We start from the raw sequence: 27,897 nt of genomic DNA, 5'->3' as shown, positions 1-27,897 counted from the left end.
TTTTTCAAATACCGTATTTTTGTAAAGTTTTATTCCGCTATCATCATTGGTTCCTAATGTATATACTCGTATTATACAGAAAAGGCATCAGATGGAATTCAAAATAGCGTTATATTGGAAGAAGGCGTGGTTGTGAGCCGATTTTACCCATATCTCGTACATGTCATCAGGGTGTTAAGAAAATATTATATACCGAATTTCATTGAAATCGGTTCAGTAGTTCTTGAGATATGTTTTTTGGTCCATAAGTGGGCGAGGCCACGCCCATTTTCAATTTTTAAAAAAAGCCTGGGTGCAGCTTCCTTCTTCCACTTCTTCCGTAAAATTTAGTGTTTCTGACGTGTTTTGTTAGTCCGTTAACGCACTTTTAGTGATTTTCAACATAACCTTTGTATGGGAGGTGGGCGTGGTTATGAACTGTATATCGAAATGCCTGAAGAAAACGACTCTGTAGAGTTTGGTTGACATAGCTTTAGTAGTTTCCGAGATACGTACAAAAAACTTAGTAGGGGGCGGGGCCACGCCCACTTTTCCAAAAAAATTACGTCCAAATATGCCCCTCCCAAATGCAATCCTTTGTGCCAAATTTCATATCTTTATTTATGGCTTTGTTATGACACTTTATAGGTTTTGGGTTTTCGCCATTTTGTGGGCGTGGCAGTGGGCCGATTTTGCCCATCTTTGAACTTAACCTTCTTATGGAGCCAAGGAGTACGTGTACCAAGTTTCATCATGATATCTCAATTTTTACTCAAGTTACAGCTTGCACGGACGGACGGACTGTCAGACGGACGGACAGACAGACATCCGGATTTCGACTCTACTCGTCACCCTGATCACTTTGGTATATATAACCCTATATCTGACTCTTTTAGTTTTAGGACTTACAAACAACCGTTATGTGAACAAAACTATAATACTCTCCTTAGCAACATTGTTGCGAGAGTATAAAAACATTTGATTAAGTTTTAATTCAGTTAACTTTTGAATGCATTATTGGGGAAAACGTTTAATTTAACATACCACCAGAGAAAATAATCTAGCGGCATTAATTGCACGATCTTGGCGGTCATTTGACTGGAAATTAACAAGCCGCCAAATTTGAGGTAGCGCAACGTCTTGTTGGAAATAGAGATGGTCCGCGTCAATTTCAACATGGCAATGACAAGTCCTTCTTCATTTCCATAGAAATCCGACCAAAACAGTGAATTTTTGGAGATGCCAATAATGACAATTTTATTTCTTGGCGAAATCATGATGCCGGAAACGGGCATCATCTGAGAAGATGATTTTTTGATGAAAATCGTTATTGGCTTCATCAACACAGTCTTATATGGATTCGGAGAAAAATCCAACAGCAAAATCTGCCATGCTGTTATCAAAGAGAGACCCCACTGTGCCGAACGACTTTGAAACGACTGATTGGGATTCGACTCAACACTGGCCTCAACGGCAGAGATAGCTCCTTTACTACCGGGTTATCTTTGACAGAAAGGTGGCACACTAACATGGAGACTACAATCATTTTAGAATTTTACGGATATGCGTTGATTAGTGCGTTCAAAAAGAGCACTATGATGCCTTCCTTTAGGTGAAATACCATATCTCAAGAACTGCTCCACTAATTTCAATAAAATTCTGTAGTTGACACTGTATTAACATTCCTATGTCAAAGTGTGAAAATGTGTGAATTCGAGCTACAACCACATATGTTTTGTTTCTTTCTCATTCGGGTATACAAATCAATAAACAATTAATACATATTACGATATAAAACTTTGCACTAATAATTTCTTTAAAGAATGCTAGTTTTGGACCAAAATTTGTCACAATCGAATCAATATGTGGTTCACAGTACCTTAATGGACTTTTGTTAGAAAATATTCGTCTATGTGTGAGATATATAATTGCAATTCAGCGAAAATTCTTTTCTGATTGTAGTATGTGTATTACAAATATAGTCAATACCTTTCGTATCTCCCACATACCTAATAGTAAGATTTTCGAATTTCCGGTTGACTTTACACCGCATATACATATCTGCCAATATGAAAGTTACCTCAATGGTAATAAGAGGGTATATTTTGCTGATAATTGTGTATCTTTGTACCAAAAATGGATAAAACTGGGCGAAAACTTGACCGAGCGCCCATATAACTAATATTAGGATTATCGAACAGTCGGTTGACTTTACTACATATGATTGGTGATTGTATGTGAGGAGCCTTGATCAAACCTGGGAAGCATTTTATTAGCCTGTGGTCTTTTAATTGGCAAAAAATAGATTAAAACGAGTCAATACTATCTCCTATATATCTAATATAAGACCTTCAAACTTTCGTCAAAATAATTGGATATTAAAATACAATACTGGATAAGAAAATATTTGAAATTGATCAGCGAATTACCAAAATTCCCACATTATTTTTTTTTTCGTTACTTGTCTAATATGACGGTCAGGGAATTGTATATATATAAATATTTATATATAATTTCTTTTATTCTAAATCTATAGCTTACGTTTTACACCTTAAGTTATTTTCCTGGCTTTGGTCATGGCAAGATGCAAGAGTATGAAATATTCGGTTACACCCGAACATAGTCCTCCTTTATTTGTTGAGTTAAATTTTAGTTGACGCAGTAATTAAACCTTTCAATTTTATTGTCACATTCTGGGGTTTGTGGTAAAGAACCATTATTATTTCCAACTTTCTGTCTTCTATGAGCACGATATCTTCTGACTCGTCGAGCTGTCTTAGTCGAAAATGGAATTGTCTGCAAGAGTGCTTCTAAAATACTTGTATATGTCACTACATAGTTTGGTATTACCACGAGTTTTAGTACAGGTTAGCAAGGAGCAGGATAGCCTACGGTATACAATTCTTTTGCAATGCTAAGAATTTAAAAAAACTGTTTCTCTTGAAGTGTTATGGATAATCTTAAGAGTGCGTTATGAAAGAAATATTTGATAATAAGATTTTCCGCTGACATTTTGCTTGCACTTTTTTCTTACCCCATAGTCCTTTGCCCAAGTAAAATTTGAATTTTGCACTTACTTTATATGTTCTCACTCATTAAATTGACGCCAACATTTTTTTTGAAGATTGAACTCCCGAAATGGCACATAAGCTTCAACAATTTTAATTTCTCAACCCAAAACAGAAATTTCGAGGCGTTTGCCTCTAACACATGCCCCATTGCCATTTTGTGTAAAATCAGATTTCAATTTCATGCGCTTTTCAGTCACAAATCAGGCCTAGCAACTGAGCAAACGAGTTGTTGGCAAGTGAAAGCGGCAGCACAGATTGCCATTTTCATGTTTACGCTGATTGTTGTATGTCTCCTTGGCTGGCTATTACAAATTGTGAGACTTTTAGTCGTAATTGCTCCACTGAGACGAATACGAAGAATGCTCATGCATATATAAGTACAAACATACAAACAGACAAACGGACTCGTAGATGTGATGACAGTAAGTGAGAATTGGAAAAATCCACCCTACACAGCTGCCAGCGACCAAAGTGTCAATACACGCTCATTCCAGTGTGTGTGTGTGGTTATTTGCACTTCTTTTTATCAACGAAACGTTTGATTAGCCCGTCTGCTTGTGCTGCTTGCCAGTAGCTTTGACTTTCTCCGAATTGAAAAATTCTTTTAGAAGCGACATTTGCACGGTTTCGCTTGAATTGTTTCGAAAATTGTGCACAAATTCGGTGTCGTCGTCGGAAACATACCTTTGGGGCTATTGAGCAATTCACTGTAATTACCGAAGCCCCTAACACAACATCCTCAACGCTTACTTGAGACAATTCTATTAAAGTGGAGAACACTTGCCAGCAATTCAGCACATTTATTTCGCCTGCTTAAAATTACTTTTATGTGAGTGCTGTTTTTCTGAGTATTTATTAACGAAATTCACTGAAAGTGAACAAAACGATCCTCAAGCATTCCATTAATTATAAAGAAAATTTATTTGTGAAGAAACAAAAGAAAAAATTGTTTAGGGGTCGTGTTAGGGTCAGACAAAAATACCAGCCATCAATACCATTCCTTAAGGAGAAGAAGCAAAACTGCAGTGATGTGAGCAATTTACAATTAGATTCGACCTATTTTTAGGTGATTGTTAAAATGAGAGGGAGTCGGTGAAGGCTCCACTGGGAATGGCGGTCAACGTATGTCTGAAGTTGGTTGCGTCTGAAGTCTGGTCGGCGTATTGTCTTATGTCGTCGACGTAGTTGAGGAAGGACCTCTTGGTGCTCCTAGGAGACGGTTCCGCTTCAAGCAGGGACGATTTCTACGAAAGTACTCCAGCAGAAACTGTTTGAAGAGGAGTTCATTATACTCCTTAACCTAGAGCATGCGGTTCTCACTGTGCAGATATTCGTTGGGAGACACCAAGAGGCATTCCGTAGTAGTTCGGAGTACAGTTTTTGTGTTTTCCTCATCTGCTACCGGCTAGCGACTTGAGAATTTTGTTGAGTCTCTTTACTTTGACAATAATCGCAGTCGTGTGAGGAGGAACACAGGCTGTCGAATATCACACCTAAAATCTTAGGGTTAAGTCCATCGATTGCAATATTACGTTCAAGTCTATACTCCTTCGTCCAGTTAGTGAATATGATCGCTGTGGGTTTAGTGAGGGAGAGAGTTAGGTTTCGTGCAGCGAAAAAACGAGAAAGGTCGAATGTCTCAACTTAAAGTTTTTACTTCGAAACAGTAGTTCTGCCCAGGTAGTTCACAGTCCACCTCTTCAACTCTGGAGGCAGAGTAGATTTTTCGATGTCCTCAAGTAATCCAACGCCACGGGGATTGTTCTCTCGCTGAGTGGTTTTAAGTTGAGGCTATGAACAATTTGGGCGTTTATGACGCTAAGTGCAGTAGTGGGGCTGTTCACTTTTCGGAAGCCATGATGGTGGTTCGCTTGACTCAGGTGGTGCGTGAAAGTTGGGAATACTGGAGTGAGAAGAATTGTCGGACGATAGAATTGCCTTTGCTGGCGACTTTACAAGGTTTCAGAAATAGAACCACTATTCCGATTTTCCACACATCAGATATTCGAAGAATGGTCAGCAATAGGCTCACTCTCACTCTCGTCGAGCATAGTTGCTTTAGCATCAGCAAGTTTTTTCTATCAGGGCCATTGAATTTGGAAGATTTTGCCTTATTGATGCCACTCTTAACCTTTTCATCTGTGTCGCAACCGACCCATTGTTTGGCTTCTGTTACCCCATCGTTTGGCTTCTGGTCCGAAAAGGCATGGCTCTGGTTGGACAAATCCTTGAGAGTAGTCCAAAGCTTACTAACGCCGGTCAGAAGGCGCTTTTTGTTTTTTGAACTCTCTCATAACTCGAATTGGTTTACACCAATCTAGATGGAATTAACATACTTACTTATCGTCTGCTAAGGGATATACTTATATGAAATATTATAAAAGTAATATCTGAGTTGCAACTGATTCAATAAATTAGTATATAGCTTATAATACCGTTCACTTTATTATTAAGTTTGCATCGGCTAGAAATGTCTTTATGTACTGCTTAAGAAACACTCTATTGCTGTTTAGATTTTAATATTTTTCTCTAAGATTTTTAAATTTATTTTATTTGCAGGCAACTTTTATCACCAAATATACAACAAAAACATTACCATGTGAGTGGTTATCAGGTGGATGGTAATCGGCATGTAAGTATCCCACTCTAAATCTGTACATATAGTACACCTATGCATATATAAACATCAAATATTTTATTTGAGAAAAGAGGAGCGTCTTTATGAGCCTAAAATAGTATTCACACATGCGTAATGGCATAAATAAGTACATGGAAGAGTAGGCTTGTACGCCTTAAATATGATTGGAAGTCTTCACGAGTTTTATTTTTATCTTTCTACTAAAATAAAGTCAAGCAAAAGTGGCTCGTTTCTTAACAATTGATGAACAATATGTTGTGCGGCGGCGAAAAGTTATACTACCGTGAATATTTAGGTTGAAATGCGAAATTTGCAGCGACGTACCTACCTGTTTATTCTTGTGCACACATAAACGCACAGTTTCATCTTTCATACGGTAACGCTATCCTATTTGAAGCCTGAGCTTTTGACACGCGACACGCATAATCACAACTTTGAGAGGTGCGTGTATACATACATATATACCATCACTCAGCTTTATTCTTCACAATTATTTTTCGGTGTAAACTATTTCTTCATACATTTTCCTAGTCTCTCCTCGCCAGCTCATTTCAATGAGAGTCTGAGCTCGTATTGCGTGCTTGTTATGATTATTTTTCTTACACTTGACTTTTGATTGAATTTCACAGCGGAAGTAGCAAATTGCGAAACTTGAATTTCAATTACTCTCTGAACGTAAAAACAAACATCATATCGTGTTCGTACATACATACATTACACACGAAACTTTATTGAGCTGACATAGCCGAATCTCTTCACTTTTGGAGCTTAGGCAAGTTTTGAGAGATATTTAGAACAATCACTTTGATTGTTTTGAAAGTTTTCAAATTCCTTTTGTTTTTCAACTCACGTTAACTAACAGTAAAACTTCAATAAGAAGTCAAAAATTTAAACAACTGGACATGTAGTGTTGGGTGCTTACGAACAGGCTCTTGGCTCCATTGAATAGGCTTCTAAGGAATAATTTTATACAAGTATATGTATGTACGTTACGAAATTTAAATTTCAAAAGCTTTCTAGGATGAGTTTGTTGATTTTTTCAGCGGCTTTAGAATTCTAAATAAATTCTTTAAGAATTTCAATCATTTCCAAATATTTATTCCATTAGTGGAACTTGACAGTTATCAAGGGCGTTTTTAATCTGAAAATGAAGTCAGTAAAAGGGTGATTTTTACAAAGTTCCCAACTAAAGTTATGAGACAATACAAGCACTCGAAGTGTCCGGCACTCGAACCTGTAACCAATTAAAAAAGCCATAAATTCGGTTTGAAAAATATTTTTTTTTTATTTTAAAGAAAAAAATGTGTGAAAATAATCATAACTTCAGGGCCAATTCACTTTTGCTCGATATGACCACATTTTGCCTTAACTATGGCCTTCAGATGGTCAAAAATCGAATCGCTGCCCGAATGTGACTTGCTGGTATTTTGGCCCACTCACGGACAATGGCTTTCTTAAGCATCTCGAGACTGGTGTATTTTTTACTTCAAACCTTGCTCTCCAAAATGGCCCAGAGAGAATAATCCTTTGAATTCGCATCTGGTGGATTCGAGAGCCATTGTGCTGTCGTAATGAAGTTCGGAACGTTGTTTTTCAGCTATTCTTGGTTCACTCGCGCTTTGTGAGACGGTGCTGAGTCTTGTTGAAACGTCCATGGTTTGCAGCCGAAATGTTTGTTTGCCCACGGCTTCAAAGCAGCCTCCAGAACACTTTCCCGATAATATGTCGCATTTACTTTGACGCCAGGCTCGATGAAAACAATTGGAGAGCGCCCATCTACGGTGACAGCGGCCCAAACCATTATTTGTGGCGGGTGCTGCCTCCTGGTGGCCAACCAATGACTTAGACTCTAGTATGAGCGGTCGGTCAAGTAAACCCTAACGTTTTGAGTGTTTACGAATTGCTCAATTGGAATAATTTTTTCGTCAAAAAACACATTGTTCGGAATTTGACCGCTTTCGGTCAGGCGAAGCAACTGCTTCGCTCTCTCAAGTCTTACTTGTTGCTGCTTCGGTGTGAGATCATGGGCCTTTTGGAACTTGTAAGGCTTGACCCTGAGCTTATTTTTCAATATGCGTCGGATGCTGCGGTCGGATATTTTCATTTCTTTAGCCATTTGATTGGCACTTCGTCGTGGGTTTCGCTCAAGTCGCTTCTTCACTTTCCGAACCATCTCACGTGACGTTGCAGTCTTTTGATGACCACCTCCATGGCTTTTTGCGATGCTACCAGTATCATTGTAACGAGTGATGGTGCGATAAACAAACACCTTCAAATTAAGGTGTTTGAGCTCACGAACAATTGCTGACTGTGATTTTCCAGCTAAATATAGAGCAATCACACTATTACGTTTGAATTCCATTGCTGATCACTTTTTTTTTTTCGTTCACTTTTGGCGAAAAGCTTTTGTAACTTGTGGCCAAAACTCCGAACTGTCATTCAGCAAATTTATAAACAGCTGATTCCAGTGCGATAGCTGCGCGAACGGTCTGAAGTTGGTTCGAGTGCCGGACCCTGTAACAAGCACTGCCACTAAAAAGTGATTGCACTACTATTGTGAATGAGTTTAATGTGAACGAGGCTCCAATTCACAAGAGCATACAACAAAGCAGCAAAAGTAGGGATGCGTACTGCTATCTCGATAAGATTATGACACTTACAATAGCATGCTTCATACTAAAATTACCTTATTCGAATCCAATATACGAATTTGTCTGGCGATGAATTTAATCGACACTAGAAACTATCTACTTATATTACAGATATGATACTATTTGTAACCACATAAGTAAATACATAGAATGATCATATACTGTACATATATACATAAGCATATACATTTCATCGCCCTCATATTCTGATAAAAATTACAAAAGCACACCCATCGTCTACCCTTAGGTGAGTGCCATGCAATATCAGCAGGTCACGTCCCACGTAGAGCATATGTCTGTAGAGAAATTTAATAATAAATATCAAATTTCGCACGTGTCATATTTTTATTTATTGCCGTGCGAGCACTTGCCGTAAATACCAAACAATTACTTTATTTATTAATACACTTGTGCGTGTAAGTGATTTGAATTGCTAGAGGCACCGTTGAGAAGAAGGAGTATCTGCTTCTCTTTGCAAAGCTTCACAATTACTTGATATTGATTGGAAATAATGTATATTTTATTTACACAAATTGCTAAGTAAGGTGGTGTGGGTTGAGTAGAGTCTTTAAGATTCAACTGATAGTAAAATCCAAAATGGTCCATAAATCTAACTATAGCAGCCTATTTATTTTATGCTAGCTGCTTATAAGATTCGTCATTTTCTGTGGTCTGCTGAAAAAGCTAGTATTAACTACTATGGATAAGGCCATGTATACATATATATTATTTACTATTTAATTACTGCTGCTAATCTAAATTCAAAAATGATGGCCAAAATTTCCTAACACATAGAATTTTTTGTCTACGTGATGGAAAATTTTTCAACGCAAATTCATAATCAGAACACCTTAAGTACCTCATAGATCTCCAAGCACATCACTTACCAATTTTTCCTTCCAATTTTTGAGCATTCTTAATTGTACTCTCAGTACTCTTCATTTATTTGGAAAAAGTGGCAGCCATATCGTGCTATATCTTATAGTTCATTTTCAGTCGCCAACACTTATGTAGAGGAAAGCTAAGCTACAAGCTTATCGAAAATATATTTGACTACTATTGGCACGTAAGTCTTGGATAAAACAATCCTTCAGATTGGATAGAAATTTATTTAACACAAGAGTGTTTTGACAATCTCAGCTCTTGCTCCGAGCAGACAATTTAACCGAATGCTGGCGAAAATGAAGCGAAATTTGAAATAGGTGATGAGACCATTTCCACTATAAAGGGCTATATTTAGGACAAGTGGTTTGAAGTAACTATTATACAAAGAAAAGCGTATGAAACAGATTTTCAAAAACACCCAAATCATAGCTGATATTTGGTGGCCTCATGTGCTTCAATCATTTGTCGAGTTCTTTTTCTTGAAATACGACGATTTCTGCAATAAAATCATCTATCTATTTAAGCAGCAATGTCAAAGAGCGCTCTACCTTTGAAATTGGCCTTAGTCATAGCTGATAAATCGCCTACCACGGCGTAAATAGTAGTCGACAATGGAGTTTTGAGTCTTAATTGGCAGAAACATATTTTTATTCACAAAGCATCCTTTTGGAGATAGATCCAATCTTGCAATAATATCTCAAACAAATACTATAGTTCAGACGGAAGCTTGCCGAAGTTTTGCAGTTAGGCCAAAAGAATTATGAAATTGCTATTTTGAGGTCCATCGAAATGTTATCTATTTCATCAATGCAATCTAAGGTAATGATTATTTATGTTCCTTAAGTTAGTTTTCTTGTTATTTCATAAAAAAATATCGGCTCTCTTTATTCAATTCCTTTGAAAGTTATCGATTTGCGTTTATAGTTTTGCTAAAACCCTTTTGAGTGTGTTTTTCATTTACAAATAAATCTAACTAATTATTTTGGTGATTTTTTAAGGAAATTTTGCTCAGTGTATACCCTTTTCGAACTATCACTAAACTGACATCTTTATAGAAGTTTTACAGTGCAGTGTCCGTAGCTTCGCCTCTAGCATATTACAACAAGTATCTTATGCTCCAACTAGTAGAAAGCAACCGAAATTAGTCCGATAAATCTTTGAAAAGGTTTACCACAATAAATATTCATATATTATATTTCTACATAAGCATAACGATTAGGTTTACAAAACCTCTTTGGAAGGCTATACGTCAGGTTAACCTTTCAAATATGAAAAATAGCCCATATTTACGCCAAATCACTGTCCCTTTATCTATATTTATGCATAAATTTTTTAATAATTTATTTAATACAATCTTATCTGATTTGCTATTTTCTAATGCAATACTACAAGATTACTTTGCACACGACTAGCTTTAAAAGTATATATATAAAAAAATATACCCTAAATACCGAGTTTATTTTTATTTTAAATGAAATTACTATTTCTAAGCTTTACAAATGCCAAGTAAGAAACCCTTTCTTGATTGACGGTCAATTATGCAAGCACACACACAGCCAAATATATTTGGAAACATGCAAATAAAATAAAATTTTCAACTCTAAATAACAAATACGACTGACATGAGATTTACTACTGCCCTACTTCACACACATACACCCACACATACACACACATACACCCATGCCCACAGTGGCTTAACGAATAATAAGAAAATCCAGTAATTTGATGAATAGCTGATGACCTTTAGATGCTTACACGCACCGCTGCCCGGGCAGACATGTGTAAGCAAATGTAAAATGCAAAATAATTCGCAGCAAAAAACGCCGAGCGAAGGCAAGAGTTGAAAAGAAGCGGTGATACACAAAAAGCAAACACGCGTGCAGGATGGGCAAACTACAAAGACCCAAAATATACAAACAAACACTCAAATCTACAAAATATACCCAAACTGCGCGTGCAGCTGGGAAACACATACATACAAATATATTTATATAGACGTGTGTGTGCATGTAGTTGTATGTGTTTTGTTGGGCTTGTATGTAAAACACGCTTACAGCGTCGCATATTAAAGCAGGCGCTTTTAAAGCGGTTAAAGTTGCTGCGACAGAACACATTCAATGTGGGTTGCGTATACGCCGTGTCGAACATGTAGGTGAAGTGTTGGCTGGCCATAAAAAGAAAGGGAAATAGAGTGTAAGTTGGTGCAAAATAGCCAAGTTTGTGCGATTTTTACAGCTATTCAGCATTCGTCACTTCATTTGGAGATGTGTTTGAATGTACGTTGTATTTTATTTTTATACCCTCAACGGGGTATATCAAGTTTGCCACGATGTGTGTAACAGCTGTAGGAAAACGTTGGAGATCACCTAAATTGTGAACATATATGAACAGAGTGATGACTAAAGGCATGTATTATTGTTCAAGGCAACGGTGAAATCTTAGATCAGAAGACTATAGCCTCTAGCTGCCATACAAACTGACCGAAAATGACGAGAAAAAGAACTGTTTACACTCTTAATGCTATAAGAATGCAGCTGTGAAGGGTATTAAAGCTTCGGTGCGGCTGAAGTTCATTTATTTTCAGTAAGCACCAAGCTCGGCTCTTAGATTTATTTGTGTACTAAAAAAAATGCGAGTTCAAGAAATGCGCTTCAATAAACTCGAAGGGCAGACCTTTTTTACGACTTTTGTGCTGTCATTTCCTTTAATAAAATATACATACTATGTATAAAAAACTGTATGCACACACTTACAATTCATATGCGGATTTTTTGTTAGTGAAACGTATGAATAAAAATTATGCTTGATTTGGAATGGAACGTGTGCTTCCTGAATTCCTTCATTGGAAGGGGCAAACAGCATATTTCGGCACGTTTCTGTTTTGCTGTCGAAACGGGTGGTTAAAAGGTAACAAAAGAAGTGAAGTCAAAACTTCAAACCTTAAGCACACCTGCGACTGTGTGTGAGTTTACATATATACTTATAGATGCACATAATAAATAAAATCTGCTTGTAGATAGTTGCATGTAGGTGAGTATGTGTTTAGGCAATCATTTTGTGACTAGACAGTCGACTACCTTTCGCTGTGCGGTCGCTCTGCAATTTGGCTTATGCAAGATATTTTCCAAATATACAAATCTCACCAAATGCGAAGGCAGAGATTCTCTATTACCCAACCCAGCAGCACATCGACACACATCTTCACTTAAAAATACATATGTATATGCACCTTGCTGAGTTTCCCACTCCGCTGTCCAGCCGACTTGGCTATTTGTCTTTCGGACATTGGTTCATCGGGTCGCCGTGTGCAAAACGTTTAGTTGCCTGCTATAAATCTGTGCTGGCGACTCGGACACACACGCACATACACAAACATTCGCAGGTGTACAGCCACACCTAGATGTATTTAGACCGTTTTTTATGTGAAGTTAGTAAGGAAAGTCTTCATCATGTTAGTAGGTAGCACAAATCCCAACTGAAGCTCTTCTCCAACCAGCAGTTAAGTAATCCGACGACTGGCGGCTTTTGTATATATATGTCTGCAAGTAGGCATATATGTACATATATTCAATCAAGTTAGCTGCAGCGGCAGCATTTTCGTCGCAAACCTAAGTGGCGGAGAAATTAAATTAAAAAGGAATCCAAAGCGTTTTTCTTCCATTTATCCTTGCTGCTGTGCTTTCTCATATTTACTTTACATATTTGGATTCGATTTATTTGAGATATATATGTATGTATTATATATATATGGTATTTTTTTACTTACTTCATTTCGAATTTATTTTGATCTTTACCTACCTCAGAGCTCCGGCGACAAAATCTGAAATTCTCAGCGTTGACGGCGGTGTTCGTAACGTAAGCGCATACATATAGTACATAAGTGTTTACATGCATATATGTACATAGAAAAACGTATGCAAACACATGTAGGTTGAAACTCCTGCACAACCATGTATGTTCGTGTACATATACATATTTATTAGCTTCCTTTGCTCTTTTCATTCAGCAAGCAATGAGCAGCAGGGTATTAAAAGATACTCCCACACACCCCGTGCACGTGTGTCAGCAGGTATATGGGAATGTTGGTGGCTGTTGCTTGCATGTCCGCATGCCAAAATCAAAGATCCAATTGAAATGAGGAAATTAGATTGGCAAATAATTTAATTTCATGCAAGCAAGTATGGGTAAATGTCTACAAAGGGATTTTTCATTATTTCTAATTGAACATGTATACCCACACACTCCCACACATACATATGTGGGTATGTAATAAACATATTGAAAATTGTTGATGCTCTATGCCATGTACGTGAAGACTACCATAAAATTATAAAAGAAAGTAGTGAAGACTAATATTTCGCAACAATTTCTCACAACAGCTAGGGTCACTAGGTTCATAACACGCAGAAGTAAGCGTTAGAAACCTTAAAAAGTATATACATATGTATATGTATAAATGATCACTCTGGTGTGCTGAGTCGATTTAGCAATATCCGTCTATCCGCCTGTCCGTATATAATATACTCGGACAAGTTCCACAGTTTTTGAGATATTTATTTTATAATGTTTTGTAAGTAATTTTCTCATTTGCTGCTCATTTGCTCATTTGCTAGAACCGATCTCGATGTCGAACTACTTTACATAGGATATAGGCACCATACAAACTGAACGATCAATATTAATTTTTGTATGGGAAACTTTTTAATTTAATAAGGGTACTATACTACAATACTTACAAATGTTGCTATGGAATTTGTTATTTCGTCGCTTAACTTATTTATTTTTTCTGGAAGCTGTTGCTATAGTCATGCTCGCTATTATTTTGTAAGGTAATAAGAACTATTGTACAATTTAATATCATTTAAGTATCCTCTGAGACCTCTTGCAGTTGAATGAAGTCGAGTTAGTGGTATATGTAACAGGTCAATCTAAAAATCCCCGGCCTACCATAGTAAACCATACTTTTTTGCAAAGTTCGTTTTATTTATTCCTCTTAGTTGACTTCACGCTGATACGCTGATTATAGCGATCCTCCTACTATTAGGATACCATTTATGTAATACGAGTTTTCCTTTGCTTCAAAATAGGGCTCAATTTTGGTGATCACCTCTTCATTCTACGGACATTTCTTCTTGGAGGCATTTTTTTGAAATCTGAGAACAGCAAATAGTCGCTAGGAACCAGATCTGGAGAATACCGTGGTTGCGGAAGCAATTTCAAGCCCAACTTATGGAGTTTTGCAGTCGTTTTCACTGACTTATGACACGGTGCATTGTTTTTCGGAAACAGTACCTAACTTGCAGATGCCATATCCTTGCCAGTTTACTGCTGCGTTATTCTACGCTTTGGAACGGATTCATCGTGTGCAGTTCACTCGGATCACTGTCGATTGAACTTCGGAGTGAAATGATGGATGCATGTTTTATCTATTATCAAATATTGATGCAAGGTCAAACGTTTGTTTCACTTGAATATATGGAAACATTGCTCTGAATCATCAACTCGTCGTTACTTTCGGTCAAAAGTAAGCTCGCTCCTACTTTGCAGAGAACTTTCTCATACTCAAATAATCGTGAATAATGCGTGATGTACACGTTCAGTTAATATCTTTCGAGTGCCTGATATCTCGAAAAACTCACTTTACTTTCAGCCAAAATTATTTTGGTGACTTTTTTGTTGTTTTCGTCGGTAACACCACTTTTAGGCATCCACTGCCCTCAACGTCTCACTGTGGTGCTAATTTCACCACATTTAAACTTGGCACACCAATGATTGAGGCTTGATTTTTCTAGGACAGTGTCCGGAAAGTCGCCACCAAGCCAAGTATTTACTTCAACAATATTTTTTCTTCTGTATTTTCTCACATTTTTGAAGTTATTCAAAATCTTCTGCAAGGACTAATACTTATTTCAAGCATTCTCTGCAGTGCAGCATCTTAAGGTAAGCATTATTCTGTCCTCAGTGTTGGTTGACAGATGATTATTCCCAAAATTAAGTAAATTCAGATTCCCAGCAATTGGTACGACTTTAGGGAATTTACGAGAATTTCAGTATGCAAATCTTATTTAAAGGATTATTAGCGTCTTATGCCCGAAAAATATAATTGATAATATTATTCTTCTTTCCGAAAGAACATAACATTGTTATAAATAACTTATCTTTCGGAATTGGGCTACTCTTGGAAACAAATTCCTAAATTCCAATTTTGAAAAAATTAAGTCTTAAGAAAAAGTTAAAAGCGAGAATATTATAAAACAGTTTTACCAGCTAAGCCGACATTATATTGACAAAGCCACTGTTGTTATGAATCGCTTACCAAATTTTCGTCATAATAAAAGCATGAGCAAAACAAGTATGCACTATTGGGTGCATTCGGAATACGAATCATCCAACTAAGAAACTATTCGTGGATGAAAGATATCTTCGGAAGTCCATTTGGAATTATTTGCACTTGAAATTCGATAGATTTTTCTACCTATCTCAGAAAGGTAATTAGCCAAATATACTAAACATAGATCTTAAAAGCAGGTGTTTACTTTGACAGCTGCTAGAGTGACAGTTATCCCTCTAGGAAATTATACGCCTTCAAAAGTGTGTTTGTTAACTAATATAAAAACTATTTTTTAAGAAGTATTCAAAGATTAAATTTGATATTAATTCTTCAAATTGTGAACCTATACAATATTTAGGGCATAAAAAGGCTTTGGCAGTTAATAAATTGCTCTGCTGGATCTGGAGCCTTAAATACATATTGTTGTAGATTATATTCTTACCGAGCCTAACCGACTTAGCAGTCAAAGACAATATATTGATTTGTGTATATATGTTTATAATATAAGTAAATTAGTAAATAAAAATTGATGCTTTTCAATGTGATCGTTCAATTCAAAATTGCAAAATGTTGCCGGCAGCAAGGACAATTAGTAACCACAAATGCTTAACCACACATCGAAAGTGATATAGTATAATATTACGCATTATTACAAATGATTAAATTTGAAATATTATTATACATTCAATGACAGCATTTATGCTGCTATATTTAATTAAATTTGCATAAAAGCATTTTACATTTTAAAGCTCTATCCATCTATTTATCCGTGTTCATTTATTATGGATTTGTGGTTGCACTTGCTGTCGTTTTTAATTATTTTGCTTGCATTTGTTATAGTAAATTAATGGAATTATATTTCTCTCTTATTCTATATCGCTACTTTCGCTTTTTTTTGCAGGACATTGAGCATTGCTATTACCATGGCACCGTTAAGGACTATCCTGGTGCTAGCGCCGCCTTCCATACGTGCAATGGTGTCAGCGGCGTCATACACATCGGCAACGAAACATTCGTTATACATCCCTTCTATGGAGGCGATCTTTCGGTACGTAATCGAGACCAAATAACGGTCACCAAAAATTTATATATTAAATTTAATTCATTTTTATGTAGCCAAACGAAACATTTTTTGTGAATTTTTTCTAATTCTTGTAACCACACCCGGGAGGGCTTTACCAACTTGAAAGTCGCAAGTTCTTGTTTTGTACTTTACTGCCCTCGAAAATCCTCTTTAAGTTGGCGCTTTAAGTTTTCGTTATGTTAGCAAATCCTTTACGATTTCACATACTTGTACATTCGCGCTGAATCGAAAATGTTTTACAGCCTTCGCTTATCCAGTTTTTATTATGCCATCGTTTTATGGCATCTTTCTTCTGCCACTGTGTGCTGTGCGGTAGCCACATTTTCACGCTCAAATGCCGACAATCGGCCTGAATTTTGATTTATATCTGCGTCTAAGCGAAATCGGCATGCAAATGCGCACACACACATACACATGCTCACAAGCAGAACCATTTATTTCCACACTGTGTTTGCCAACATTTATCCACAGATCTGTTTTTCAATTGTGAACTTTAAATAAAATCCGCATTTATATCCAGCGTAAGCTGCAGTCCGTTGTTAGAAACAGACTTCGGTTCGCTTGATTTCAATTGCAGTCTCCTTGTGCACTGACAGAAAACAGTTGGAGCATGCGTTTTGTAAATATTGCTTATTTATGCCAATGATTTCTCCAGTCGTCGAAACACTTTTTATAGGCCTTTTGGGATGTCCTTCAGCTCTTTCCGCGGATTTTGTTTTATCTTTTCGACCGACTGAAAACGGTTTCACGGAGCGGCGGTTACAGTTTGGGGGAAAAAAATCACATGGAGCCAAATCTGGTGAATACCGTGGTTAATCATTGGTATCCATTGTGTTGCATTAATATCGTGGAAAATCCATTAATTACTCTTCCACAACTCCGGCCGTTTTCAATGGATGTTCTCAAGCAAACGCCCAAAAATACTCTTTATTAATCGTCTTTGCTTTCGGAACAAATTCATGATGCACCAAACCATGAATATAGAAAACACAAGGAGCATGATCTTGATTTTTGAGCGACTTTTGTGTGTTTTTTTGGCTTCGGCTCGTTTGTTTGCCTCTATACTGAAAATTGTTGACTTGTTTGCATCTGAAACTCATAACTTCATGACTCATTAGCAGCTATAATGCTCTCCATGAATGTGTGGTCGGAAATCGCACGTCCTAAGAAACCTGTTTACGGTACTTTTTCTGAAAAAATTCAGCTTTTTCGGGACGAGACGAGCAAGAACGCGTTTCATAAGTAAATTATAATTTAAATAAATAATTATTTACCAAACTCATTCGAACGGACTCTCGATAGATGTCGAGCTCTCTTGACATTTCTATAACACATGCCTAACGATTTTCACATAACACTTTTTTAATATTTTCACCAGTTGAAAGGTCGAAGGTCGTTCAGAACGAGCCATGTCTTCAACGATCTCTCGATATTCCTTAAAGGCTTTATACAAGTCGTAGGCTTGTGTTCTTCATAAATTTTCGCAATGATTCCACACACGAAATTTAATTTGAAATACAAAATTTTAGACAAATTCTTCGTTCGATATTTTTATCCTTTTTCTCATAGTTGGCATAGTAATTAAGGCCAGTACTACCAACTTCGCAAAATTCATATTTTTGAAATATCATTTACGAGAGGAATTAAGTTACAATTTCCGGTTAGTTTTTTATCTCAATGTATATATCACAATATACTATCTCTTGATAAATTCCTACAGTTTGCTTTCAAAGCTATCCTTGTCATTTACTAATAAATGTTTTTTTTAAGTTCATAGCTTCTTCCTGCTTCTTCTTCTTACACAGCTTTAGAATAAATATATGTTTTTGTATCTATGGACATTTTAGCAAATTTTAATATTTTCAAGTGCCCAGATGGCGAACATTTTCATGACAGTATTGAATGTGCTCCTGTTTTTATTGCTACTGGTTATCGTATATTTTGATCAATTATCGGCTTGGTGGAAATATTTTTTTTTCTTGTTTTAACTAGAGTTCTGCACACCTTTTCCGAGTGTATAAACATCAAGTTATACTCACTCTCAGACTCTTTATTTACAGTCTATAAAATGTTCTGTTTTCGTTAATAAAACTCCCTTGCCGTTTCAAAAGTTATTAGTATGCTCTCGAAAATAATGATGATGCCGAAAATCCAGAAAATCCCAAGATCCTAGGTATCGTTACAGTCGACCGAAAGTGAATAAGTGGTTGAAACATACTACGTAGAAGTTATTTTCTCAAAATGAACTCAGTGATTTTGTACATATTTACATTAACAGTATCAAGTTAGGAATAATACAGCAATAATAAAACAATTTTTAAAAACTGTGGAGAAACAAAGTTGTTGTTTCAATTAAAATAGTAAAAACTTTAAGACTTTTCGAAGCTTACTATGGAACAGTTGAAAGGATAAAATTTCGGATGATTTTGAACGCACACACACAATCTTAACAGAGAAATTGCTTTCATCAGGTCTAAAAATGATGTAAGAAAGGTATCAAGTATAATGATCTTTAAAAAAACTTTGGCTACTGAGAAATTGTAAAAGAAATGCACAGGAAGGTCGCTTTATTCAAACATAACATTTTCGTTAGTTTCATTTTCGGTTAACCTGGTTGTGTATAGCACTTATTTTTCAAAACAAAGCTGACATTATGAGTAAAAATGTTAATCTGTTTCATGTTTTCAGATTTCCGTAATGTAAAATGAAAGTAAAGATTTGAAAATAAACTACAGCCAAAACATTACAATATAATTGATAGTTCCATAATTTCTAAACCCAAAAATTAGCCAAAATCGATTTCTTACCTAAGGCAGCAACGCCTCCTTAGACCAGTGTTATTTTTCTAACTTTGGTAGAATTTTTAATCGTTCAGAATCTGCTCAGAATAGAAATTATAAATTAAATTTAAAGTAATTTTTCAGGCTTTTGAAGGAACTGAAAATTTATTTTTTTCAATTTTTTTTAATTGTAGAAATATTATCAAAATATGATAAACTGAGCACTTCTTTCAAAGATTACTTTTCATAAGTTTTCAGGCGAAGGAAAAACGATATAATAGAAACCACTCATATTGAAACAAAATTTTAATTTTGGTTATAAAATGGTTATATACTGGTTATACTCAATTTCGATATTTTTGATGATGCGTTGTCTTGTATTTTAGGTGACGATATATTTGCATAAACCTTTTAAAATACTCACTTCTAATTTTTCCGATTATATTCAAAATTCAACTAAATTTCTTACAGTGTAGTATTTTAGGATTTATCTCCACTCTTGAAAGGAATTATTCCTTGCAGACACTTTCAATGATTTTGCCACACATTTTTTCCCCGTCGTACTTTCCATAAACTGCAATATTTTTCAATATGTGTGGCTACACTGGCGGTGGCTGAGAAATTTTATGTGCGCGACACCAATAAATAAACATTGCTTAGGAAAAAGAAATCAGGCGTATATTCACTCACACACACACACGCTCTTAACGATATGCTAGAATACTAGCACTTGCAAACAATCACAGAATAAATCGCATTGCGAGCCAAAAAAAACAAAATCCAACAAATAAAAAAGGAATTTAGCACTGCCAGCCAAAATTCTCTCCTTGTTCCAGCCCAATGCTTCGTCTTCGCACCCCACACAATTGCTTGATGGCTGAAGCAACCATTGGGGAAACACACCCAAGCCAGCAGCTCAACAACGAGCGTCCTGGCGAAAATATGCAATGCCACATAAAAAGTTGCGAAAAGAATCAAAAAAGTAAAACCGAAAATATAAAGCATAAAAAAATTACAATATCAACGCTGCGTATATAAAGTGGAGGTAAAAACTTATGACTCGCTGCTGCCATAATTTATACGAATTCGAATCGGGAATACTTTTGCGCCAACACACAAGCAGACTCACTTTTAACTTACATACTGTGCTTCTGCCTAGGATCAACCAAGCAGCCGCTGTCTCACCTTTGCATGGCATTTCAAGTTGAAACACATACATATATACATACACACATATGCACATATTTTGGTTGAGTGCTGGTACAGCACATCAGCGACTGCTTTAGCAAGAAAGTCACTGGTTTGGGTTGGCGAAATTTGAAATTTATGACACATTCATATTGATTCTCGACAGATTCAATAGCGCAGCCGCCCATTCATATTTATGACGATTGCTTGCAAGGTGTACACATGTGAATGTGTTTGTGTGTGAAATTCGTTCTGCAACTCTTATGTTTGCCACCGCTTAGGCAGCGCAGCTCAACTCGGTTTGTGGTCGAGGTGATGATTAGATGGTGGCAACCTTGCTGAGCTACTTGCCGACTGGCATTTCCCAGACTTGAAATGCGCTCTTTCAACAGGAATTCTCCCCTTTTTTGCACATTGTCTGATTTGTGATTTGTTATTGCTTTCTTATTTATTGTTGGTTTGATTCGGGGCATGGCATTTTGGTTTTTTGTATAATTTTTTTATTATTATTTATATTCTGGGTTAACAATTTGATTCCTTTTTTAAATGAAGCTATTTTTGTTGGCAGATTTGATTGCAGATTTGGTTTTTTAGAAATACAATAATATTTCAATATTTTTCGTTTATATTTTCACCTCTAACCTCAACCACGCTTAGTGATGTAAATAGTTGAGGTAAAATTTTTCCTTATTTCTCATATATGTCACAGCTTTATACTTCGCCTGAGTATTTGTGTTGACTGGGGTAATGTGTAACGGTAAGCCATGTCTCGTTATCATGCTTAGTATATTGTTTGTGGCGATTTTTTTGGTAAGTTGCATTTGGCTGCTGTTCAGGAAAATAACACACTTGGCTACTATTGATCATTTCACAATTGAAAATCGAAAGTTGTGAAAGAAAATTATTGCTTAAAGTGTGAACTTTTAGTTTGCATAAATAATAAAAAATGGATAGCGAATGCATCGTACTCCGTGATGTGTTATATACGAACTCTTGGCAATCATGGTAATAATCCGTCTCAAACACCAGATGTACATATTAAAATGTTCATGGAAAATGGTGTATAACGTCATTAGATCAGTTAATTCTGATCCAGAGTCAAAATTGAAAACTAAAATCCTGAAGGCTCCCCTACGAAGAACCAATTGCAAAGTTGATCAACCAAATGTGAGAAAATGAGAGGTTGATTCATTCAAGTACTCCCGCGCCATTATGGCCGAAATTAATAAAGAATTTGGTTTAAACATATCCATCGAGCTTGCGAAGACGCGTCAATAACGCTAACCTCTATGGATGCATCAGCCGAAAAAAACGCTTTTATAAAAAAAAATAAGTTAATGACTCATGGATGGATTAATGGAAAGGTTTTAAAAATAGTATTATGAAGCAATGAAACAAAAATGAATCGAACTGTACCCGATGGTAAAACGTTTGATTATCGTCCGAAAGGCTAATACTTAAACTTAAGATACACCAAAGAACGGTAAAACATGGTGAAGGTAATATCATGGTTGGTGGTGAGACTCCGAGGTATGAAGAGAGGCCGTTGTTTACAATGGATAGTTGAATGAATTCCAATTTAAAATGCTCCCACACAAAATGGAGCCATTCTCATTTAAATCAATGCCTGTAAATTGGATATTCATGCATGATAGTGATCCGAAACATAAAGCTATGGCAGTGAAGTATTGGTTACCTACCGAAAATATTGATGTGTTAGAATGGCCAGCGCAAAGTCCCGATCTTTACGCGATAGAAAATATTAAGAATCATACAAGGTGCGTTCCGAAGTAAACAGGACTTTTTGAATCTAGCGCCCCAGGTGGCGCCATCTATGTATATGTCGACTAGAATCTGCTATCTTTATCGATTGTCCAGTGAGAATTTCACAATTTCAGGGCATTTCGCAGATTGGAAGTGAAGTTATTGCCTTTTAAGTGTCGGTATGTTAGTGTTATCGGTGCGAAAATGAGCTTCGAACAACAAGCCAACATTAAATTTTGTTTTAAAATTGGTAAAACTTTTACCGCAACGTTTCAATTGATGAAACAAGTTTCTGGCGATGCTTGCCTATCCCGTAGCAGAATGCGCGAGTGGTTTCAACGTTCTCAAAGTGGTGCGCGAGACCGACGGTCAACACGTTGGTCAATCAAAATCCGTGATCACCGGTAATTCCATCGAAACTCCATCGATCAGCCGAAATCAGCCGAAATCATCATTGAAATTCGTGGAAATGGAAATGAATATCTCCAAAACATCGATTTATGGCATTTTTACCGAACATTTTGGGCTTACGAAAGGTGTGTGCACGGTTTGTTCCACACAAATTGACTGACGACCAAAAATTGCTCAGAATACAACACTCGAAGGACATCATTAACCGATTATTTGACCAAAAATCTCATTTTAGCCATTAACCATTACAATTAAATAAATTGATTTTGCCGAGAAAACCATTAGTTCTGTTTTTTTTAAGTCCTGTTTACTTTGGAATGCACTTTGTTTAAAGATCAGGCAACAAATAATTCAAAAATTCGGATGATATTTTGGTTGGAATTAAGGAAGCGTGGTATATATACATATATGTTCAAAGATTATAATGAAAATATATCATCAGGTATAACGTCTTAAAGAAATATCAGATCGCTTGACTAAAACCGACTTCTTTTAGACATTATGATAATTTTCCCGCGCTCGCTGCATACTCAAGCGTATTACGCCAACCAACTTACCCTTAGTGGTAACGCAGCAGCTGTGCCTTGGCCATTATGTGATTTAAATATTTAGAAGCCATTTGGTGCAACACATGCACACACACACATATCACGGTTGAATGCCAAAATTATTTTGTTGAACCAGCAAGTACATGGCATAAAAAATTAGAATTCAAAGAACTTGCTTGAAGCATAATTTCTCACTGGTGGCAACGCTATATGCATACACAATTAAATTCTATAGAAAAAGCCACTTGTTGTACTTTTAGTTGGCACATTTTCGGCTAAGAAATCTGATGTGGATGGCCCTGTTGTGAGAAGCCCACAACATTGTTAGAATTTTTATATACTTCATTTGACTTTTAAATATCAAAGCACCAACAAAAATTTATTTTTTTGGCACAACAGTGACTTCAAAAAAAATCGATTTTGGGAAAAAATTTACACTTAGAGGGCCTTAAAAGATTTCAATATTATTCCTTTGATCATTCATTGAAAAATATACCAAAGAAAACCTTGTTGAATTTTCAATGCAATCGGTTCAGCCGTTTCGGTGAACTTTTTTTTAATTTTTATAATCAGCAATTCGCTATAAATTTATTTAGAACTCTTTCATTGCCTGAATCTTACTTTAGGACTTAAATATTTTTTTGTTTCTTTCATTTTCTACCTTTGCTTAACACAGCTCCAATACTAATTTGCGTACTCCCTCACTGCTTAGTGCGGTGATGTCTCAATACTATCATAATCATTAGTATGCCAGAGACCAACCGAAATAAACTTACCTAAGAAAAGCGCAGCGGCCATCACACCGGAAAAGCGAACGCAAGGAACCACTTACTCTCGTTCACCTGCGTGCTCATCTACATGCATAAATAAACTTCTTTACCATACTTACCTTGTGGTGCTCAGCGCGCCATTACATTCCTTGCACGGCGCACTCCAACGGCACCTAGATAATAAATCGCCCCAGGCCACCGTCCAAAGCTCTGGGCTCGTCTCCTGCTGTCCATGCTGCAACAGCTGTGCGAAATTTATTTTTGTTGTTGTTGCTTTTGTGTAACCAAGCGATATAAACATAGTTGCTGGTAGCGTCTTCAGAGAGGTAATTTCCCATTGTTCCCACAATGCTCGTGGTTCATTTGCTGCTGTGCGCACTCAAGCTCAACGCTTTTGTGTGCGTGTGTGTGACTCTCAGCTATCAATAACAGCTTCACTACTCGCACTCCTGCTCATTGCGTGGCTTTCACTGTTTGTGGTTGTGAGGGTGGTGGCGTGGCAATGAAAGCGTGTCAAAACAGTTAAAATTCGAGTAACGATTATAGGCAGTAAACAAACGGTTGTTGAGACTCCAGCAGCTGCGGTTGCTTTGCTTATGGAGTTTTCTGAGAGTTATTGGCTTCATCTTGTTTCGGTTGTCGGTGCTTTTGTTTGTTTTTATGCCTCAGCAAGTTTTATATTTATTGCTCGACATTTATGTTCCCGTCTGTAGGTTTCTTATGTCTATAATATTAATAGAGTTGTTAATTAAATCCGCTAATCGACTAACAACAACAAACCTAATCATATTAAATGTAACTGTGTATTTTGTTGGAAATTTTAATGGCTCTAAATTTATTGGTCATTACTTTTCTAGTTTTGTGTGGTTGCCATCACTGATATAATAGAGCACTATATATTTAAGTTGTTGGCAAAACTTTGCAACCAATTGACTGAAGAAGAGGATTTATGAAAGGCTTCTAAGTAACAAAATATTAATATATCATATATTTAGATATATAAAAGCAGGGCTCAAAAATAATAATTTTAAGTTCAAATCGGTTACTTCGATTTCAGAAGAAAGTGTTGTGAACCCACATTACAAAAATATACCTTTTAAAGTAGTGTCAAAGATTTTATTTTTCAGTTTATCCAAAAAATAAGTTTCGAATATTTGTTATTTACACGCTTTAAAAAGGGTTGCCATAGTCATAAAATTACAATTCGTATGGTGTTACTCACAATATGTCCAAACTAAAAAATTTTCCCATCCGTTTTTCAAGAAATATAGTTAAACGATCCCACCGGCCCACAAACCACACCACACCATTGTTTTTTCTGGTTGAAATGGCAGCTCTTGAATCTCTTCAGTTTGCTCCTGCCAAAAAAAGCCAGAAATGGGTTTCATCGCTGAACAAAAGTTGGCTCGAAAACGTCGGATCTTCTTGGAACTTTTCAAGAGCCTGTAGACCCAAGTAATTCCGCTTGGGAAGGTCCGGTGGCTTTAGTTCTTGCACAAGCTGTACGCTTTCAGTTTAAGGTCTCGCTGAAAAATGCATCAAGTCGTTCCATACGTCAGTCCGACTAGCTGGCAACGGCGCCAATTCGGCTCTCCACGGTCATAGTGCACACTTTCAGCTACGTCTGCTGTATTTTCTTCACTGCGTGCTGGACGTAGTATATTCCGTCGGATATTATCCAATAATGATTGCTGGGTCTGAAGATGGGTCATGGTGGTGAGATTTGTGCGCTCAGTAGGCCGATTATGTTGAGTGCGAAATATATTCTTTACAAAGCGTGAACTTTCGTCATAAAGTTGAACGATTTGTAAACGTTGTTCGGGCGTAAGTCTTCTCATGGTGAAATACCGAAAAATTCTGAAAAACAACATGACAGCTTGACACTACTTACGCGTTGTCTGTCAAAAAAGGCTACTGAAGCAAGTACCACTACTTGAATTACCCGGTTTGACTGGTTTCTCAGTTTCCACGTATGATTCCGTGCGTTTAAAGTTGACGTTATCGATCCACTTTTCATTATTTAACCGTATCTTATCTTCAATTCTTATGATGCCAAAGTTCTCTGATATTCAATGTACTAAGATTCTTTAAAATATTTTAAAACGTTTGTGTGACTTCCAAAGTTTCTCGAACTTTTCTTTTGCTTCTCAAAAATCTTTCAGTTGCTCATTTTCATAGTTTCCTTCCTTCTTTTGGAATGTTCACTCAGCTAGTTCGATATATTGCAAACTTGTAGTAATAATCAAGTGAGTCGTTCTCTTGGCAATCCGAATATAGTTATAGGTCGAATATTAAGAACATTTTTTTCTAAATAAATGAGAGGAATATTTCGAATACTTTTACTCTCTATTTGAAGACGATAAAAAATATTAGTATCTCTCATAAGTTATACGATTCTTACAAAATAATATCATATGGTCATATGTTTGTCAGCAGCACACGATTTAATTTTTTTTTTTTACATAAGGTTGCCAGGTTTTCGTTATTTCAATTAATATTTTTTTTTGTGTTGTTAAAAAGTTAACAGTATATTTGGTTTAACTGTTATAAACTCTCAAAAAATAACAAAAAAACAAAAATTTTCCTATAGTAATACAGTGTGGCAACTTCGTTAAGCACAAACCTTGCTTTCATTATCCTAGTCACGACTATCTATACCAAATAGCGTTTTCAAATCAATTTTAATTTGCTACCGTTAAACTTTTATTGCTTTCAATGCCATGGGATGCTTCATTTAATCAGCTTTACAAATAAATATTTAATGCAAAATACACAATACTTTAGAAGTACAAGTGGCATGAGTTTGTGCATGTGCTGCAGCCGCTAAGTGTTTTATGCGCTAATAAAGTGGCAGTTAAGGATTTTAATGGCACTTGCCAACAACATAATAGATGACACCGTGTTGAGAACTCGACGACGACTCGTTTTCACCAGTTCTTTGCTCCCCCAACACTCATTCGCGCTTATAACTCTTCGGTTCTATTCACATATATCTAACGGTGTTACTTTTGCTTACCGCTTTGTGTTGTTTTGTTTTGCTTGCGAAAACAAATGAAGATTTATTTGTCTCTAAACTCGCTTGCTCAGCGCTGAAGCGCCTATAAATATGCAAGCTAAATTGAATTAAAGACCGAAAAGCGACAAAAAGAAATCAAATCTGTAACAAATTGTAAAAGTAAATTAATGTTAGCGCGTGATATATGCAGGTTATAAATATAAAACGAAAACTTTTGGCATTTGGATTCGCAAACTTCTTTTTAATTTGGCGTAAATGCACGTGTGTAATTTTTCAGGGCTTCTTAGGTATATATATATTTGTTTTTTGATATGTCTCTATGAAAATGTAGACAGAAGAAATATATGCCTCGTGTTGTTGGCGTTAACTACTTAAGAGAAAGCTTTTATGTGCATATAGTAAGTGTTGTGGCTTAATGCTTAGACTTTATATTAGGGTGAACTAATTTTCGTTGAAATTTCATGTGTGCTTAAAAACTAAGGCTAACTGAGGGATAAAATACAAATAAAATTCTTACGCAAGATGATTTATTTTTATGAATTTTGAAATTCCAAATCGAAATGTGATTACTTTTTAGTCCCCCAAGAAGTTGCTCAGCTGATAGCCAACATTTCCTTGTATGATCAGCCTTTTATTTGAACAGAAATATTATATATTATATATTATAGAAATATAAAAAACTAAAAAAAATAATTTGAACCTTACGCCAAAAATTTAAAATTTTCCACTACATTAGTACCACCCTAATGTGCAAAAGTCTGTTATAATGTGCCAGCTG

General features: G+C 36.2%; 1 protein-coding gene across 1 annotated transcript in view; it reads left to right on the top strand.

The window, feature by feature from the left end:
* The window catches only part of LOC120774567 (disintegrin and metalloproteinase domain-containing protein unc-71), a 526,730-nt gene that overhangs the window by 380,651 nt on the left and 118,182 nt on the right, over window positions 1-27,897 (top strand). The window contains exons 9-10 of the mRNA XM_040104301.1: window positions 5,610-5,682; window positions 16,460-16,606. Coding sequence (XP_039960235.1) covers window positions 5,610-5,682; window positions 16,460-16,606 — 220 coding nt within the window. The remainder of the gene's footprint in view (window positions 1-5,609; window positions 5,683-16,459; window positions 16,607-27,897) is intronic.

Source organism: Bactrocera tryoni, chromosome 4 (assembly GCF_016617805.1).
Source record: "Bactrocera tryoni isolate S06 chromosome 4, CSIRO_BtryS06_freeze2, whole genome shotgun sequence".
NCBI lineage: Eukaryota > Metazoa > Arthropoda > Insecta > Diptera > Tephritidae > Bactrocera > Bactrocera tryoni.
This window is presented reverse-complemented; position numbering and strand designations above follow the sequence as displayed.